General features: G+C 33.1%; 1 protein-coding gene across 1 annotated transcript; it reads left to right on the top strand.

Annotated features, from left to right (window-relative positions):
* Positions 1–2,985: 2,985 nt before the first annotated feature.
* LOC105791244 (two-component response regulator 24) lies at positions 2,986–4,178 on the top strand. The gene is made up of 3 exons (XM_012619232.2): positions 2,986–3,027; positions 3,153–3,426; positions 3,993–4,178. Exons 2-3 carry the CDS (start codon positions 3,172–3,174, stop codon positions 4,176–4,178), a joined length of 441 nt encoding a protein of 146 aa, XP_012474686.1. The 5' UTR covers positions 2,986–3,027; positions 3,153–3,171.
* The last annotated feature ends 315 nt before the right edge of the window (positions 4,179–4,493 follow it).

The following is a 4,493-nucleotide window of genomic DNA, read 5'->3' as shown; positions in this document are numbered from 1 at the left end:
GTCTAAACTGTGAGGTCGAGAGATAAGTATTTTTTGCTAACTCATTAGGTTAGTGGAAGATCGAAAGATCATGTTAGGTTAATGACTAGTTGATTGGATAGAACTCGAAATAAGAGTTAGTTATGACCACCGAAGCAAATTAGTCTTTTGTACTTAGAATTGATAAAATCTGTAAATTGTTTTCTCTTTTGTGTTTTTATGCCTTTTAATTATTATAAAATATGATTTTTTATCACCTTAGGATTCATCATATTATAGTTAAATTAAATTACTAATTAGACTTGTTAATGTAGAAATTAGAATTAGTTTAGTTTAGTTTCGCCTCCCTTAGGTATGATCCTCGAAGCACTCTAATACTTTGTTTTATAAATCTAAATTACAACCTAACCTGTATACTTGTAGAAATTGTTTAACTCTTCTATTTGGTTACAGTATTCACACTCTAGACGTTAGTACATCTAAAGGCCGTCACAAGGTCTACATCACTATTGCTAGTGCCAAACAATATGTTGCTTTGACTAAGAATAACATTATCGAATAGCATAATATTGATGAGAAAAGATTTGGTGGTCATGCTATTGACACCATTCTAGAGAAGAATGGTCTTCTCATCTCTGCTCAATTTATAAAGCCCTAAGTCAAACAGGTAGTATTGGATTTTTATGCTAACTTGCTTCAGAGCTTTGATAACCCTACCAGCAAGTTGCACCACAAGTTTTTTATGTGAGGTAAATTCTACAAGTTCGAGCCTGTATAAATCAGACACTTGGTCCACCATCCTTATACCAAGGATGTGGAATTTAGAGAATCAAAAGACACCATTGCTTCCTAGATTACAAATGAATTTCATCTCACCTAGCCTATTGGTTCACAACTTCACTCATCTATCTTGGAACCAACCTATGTTGTCGTAAATGTCATAGCCATAAGGAATTGGCTTCCCAATAACTAGACGCACAATGTGAGAAAAAAGACAGTTATCCTATTGAGTAAGGTGGGAGTTGGAATCCAATTTGATATTGAAGACTTGATCTTTACATAGATTTTTTGACATGCTGAAAAGGTGTACAATAAGCTAAGTCTTCCCTATCATTCTCTCATATTTCAAATACAATATTTGTAAAATCACAAAATTATCAAGGCTACTAAGAAGTATGAAAAGATGTATCCTGAGTGGAAGTTCTGAAAAGATGTATACTGAGTGGAAGTTCTATCACAAGTGGTTATAAGGAAGGCATGCTCCCCTGGACCTTGGGAATGTGCAAGACGAAGAAGCCCCTATTGAAGACACAATAGTGCCTGAAACTGTTGGCACAAATGCAGACATAGTTCTTGGTTCCTCAAGCACATCAAATGTTGTTTATCAGAGGCTCCTCAAGTTGTTTTCTGATAAGATTGTTTCCAATGAGAGGTAGATCAAGGACCTCAAAGCTCACAAAAGTAAGCTATTGGCCATGAAGTTGATATTTTGGCCAAGCAGCTTTAGTGATCCCTTTGCAATCATTGAACAAAAAAAGGGGTATTGATGGTGTAATAGTTTTTTGTCAGCAAGAATAACCCCAAACTTAGGGTTTCAGTTCTTATAATTTGGTATGATGATTCTTTTATACATATGCTCACTCAATCCAGTAATCTTATACTCTTCCCCATATATGTTTTGGATCATATTAACAAGCTTATGCTTTTGTCTTTATTGTATTCATACATTCATCAATGAATAGATCTCTTTGTTATGATAAAGATAAGAGTGTTTGGTTAAGGGGAATTACTTAGAGGGAGAATATGTAATTATGACGAGTTTATATTGCCCTGTATATGTTTTGTTAAAAATTTGTCAAAGGGGGAGATTTTTGCCACATTTGAAGGCAAGGTTTATATTGAGGTTGTTACTATGGCTAAAACAGTGGCCACAACTTCAAGCACTATTTCATTCCCGAGCTTGCCTATTTTTAGTTTTGGCAAATTTTAGATCAAAAGTATTGGGCTATTTATTTTGAAGACATTTGGACATGGTAAAACCCAAAACATGAAGACCAATTGAGTTGAAATTGAAGACTTGAAGATTGGTTTCTCACGAATTAAGTCTGGTTACTTGTGGAACAAGTTATGTTACTTTCTATGATTGAAGAAATTGGATTACATCAGGACTCTTATGAAATTATTATCCTATGCTGAATTTTAGCTTTACTTTATAGAAAAGTGATTAGAATATAACTCTTATGCAAACAAAACTTAAGTAGTACATAAACTTCAGTTTTGTCTAGGTTAAAGGGTGAGACTGAGAGATTAAAAGAGCACAAATTTGTTCAATTTAGTAACATTCTATGTCTGCCTTGTTTTTGTAAGCAATCAAGAGAGTCTCTTGAGTTGCAAAACTAAGCTTTCGAATGAGAAGCCTAGAGGGAGAGTGATCTAGTCTTTGTACAACGGTGAGGTCACTAAATTGGTAAGTATTAGGCCAGTGTTAGGATTTAAATCATTGGTTGTACTGTGAGAAATATAGTGAATTACGTAGATTGAGGTTGAACTGCATAAATAATCTTAGTATTCATCTTTACATTTTCGCATTTTTGATTTCATGGTTGAAATTGTGGCCACAGTTCCAAGCACTATTTTAGCCACAATTTATGGTTTGAAAAGCAATTACACCTCGTTTCTACAATATCTTACATTTTTAAATGCGAATCTAAGAAAGATAACATTTATAATATCGTTGTCAGAACAACAAAAAAACGAGATTTTCTAATTTTTTATTTTTGAAAAAAGTTGTTTTAAAAGGAAAGAAAAATCCAAGTTACTAGATTACGTCTTTAAATACTTAAAATCTCTTTTTTCCTTTTCGCTCTACACGACAAACTACATATTTAAAAGCAAATCCTAAACTATTAATGAATATCAAATTTCTTTAAATGTAAGAAGGAAGGTACCACTTTCCATTGCCTATATAAACTTACCTAGTTTAGGGATACAATCATTGGCATCGAAAAATTCATAAGCATTCGAGCAAATTAACAAGATAGCGTTGAGGTAATCAAATTAAGTTGGATACATACATTTTTACCTATTATTTACCTGTTTATTGTTTGTAGTTTTGAGCAAGTAATTTTCATGATTTGAGTTATTAAGCTCATATTTTCAATGTGTTTTCAAAGAAAGGTGATATCTGAAAAAATGTCGGGAAATGGTGCATCGAGTTCATCATTGAACATGATATCAGGTGAAGACGTGGTTAACAATAACTTGAGTGCGCTGGTTGTTGATGATAGTCCACTTCTGCGATTGCTCCATGATATACATCTTAAGAAGTATGGACTAAAGGTTCAAGTTGCTGAAAATGGGAAAGTTGCTGTCGATCTTTTCCATTTGGGAGCTTCTTTCGATCTCGTTCTAATGGACAAGGAAATGCCTGTCATGAATGGTGTTGAGGTACGTAGATACACATAATTTACCATATATGCTTTCGAGAATTCTATACTATATAGGTGCACCTTTGCAACTTACCCCTCCGATCCAATAAACCCATTGTCTATGGATTAGGTCTTGAACAGACATTTTGCTGAGTTAAGATCCACTTGCCCCGAATTTACATTTAATAATAATTTTTTATATTTAAATTTAATTACAAAAATATTTTTAATTTTAAATAATGAAATGGAATTTTAGGCTAACCAAGCTGGAAATTAAAATAAAATTCAATTCGCGGTCTAACCCAAAAAACATACCTTCAATTGTAGAGCATAAAAGATAAAATTTTCAAAATTTTGAATCTATTTACCTAGGAAAGCAATCAGCCCTTCTAATTTGTTCCATTGCGCAATTAAAAGGGTTACAAAAAGCATGATACGATCTGTTGGTAAAATAATGGACTTTCAGTTAACAAAAGTGTCAGAAAATGCACTTTCCAATGATAAATTTCATCGAAAATACTTCCACCCCTTTTAACAGAGTAATTAATAATCATACAAAAATAATATTATAAAATATTTTTACAGGCTACTAAGGAGCTGAGAGCTATGGGGGTGACTAGCATGATCGTTGGTGTAACTTCAAAAGACGGACCGGGTGAGCAGCAAGCTTTCATGGAGGCAGGCTTGGATTATTGCTTTGAAAAACCTTTGACTCCTGAGATCATCAGTTTTCTTCTGGAAGAGCTCAACAAGCACAACAACAAGAATTAACACCACCACCACCACCACCACCACCAATTTAGTTTAGTGAGTTATGAAATAAAATGCAAGCCTTCTTGCTTTATGTAGGCATATATATATAATATGTATGCGTGTGTGTAGGTTTACTTTGGCCTTTATGGTTGTTCCTAGGTTACTGTAATTTCCCTTTTCCTATCTAAATTTAAATAATAATAAAATGTTTAATGAATAATGCCTTCTATTTTAGAAATTAATTTTGGTAGAACTTTTAACATTTTAATCGGTGTGTATCAAAGAACGATGTTTAGTATGAAGTGATCTCTTTAAAATCGAAATTGATTTAAT

This window comes from Gossypium raimondii, chromosome 8 (assembly GCF_025698545.1).
Source record: "Gossypium raimondii isolate GPD5lz chromosome 8, ASM2569854v1, whole genome shotgun sequence".
In the NCBI taxonomy this organism is placed as follows: Eukaryota; Viridiplantae; Streptophyta; class Magnoliopsida; order Malvales; family Malvaceae; genus Gossypium; species Gossypium raimondii.
Note: the sequence above shows the minus strand (reverse complement) of the source record. Positions and strands in the feature narration are given on the sequence as shown.

Excerpts from the sequence above, each read along its gene's own strand:
- LOC105791244 (XM_012619232.2), top strand. The coding sequence starts at position 3,172 with ATGTCGGGAAATGGTGCATCGAGTTCATCATTGAACATGATATCAGGT. Across the intron at positions 3,427-3,992 it reads CTGTCATGAATGGTGTTGAG|GCTACTAAGGAGCTGAGAGC; the intron begins GTACGTAGATAC and ends ATATTTTTACAG.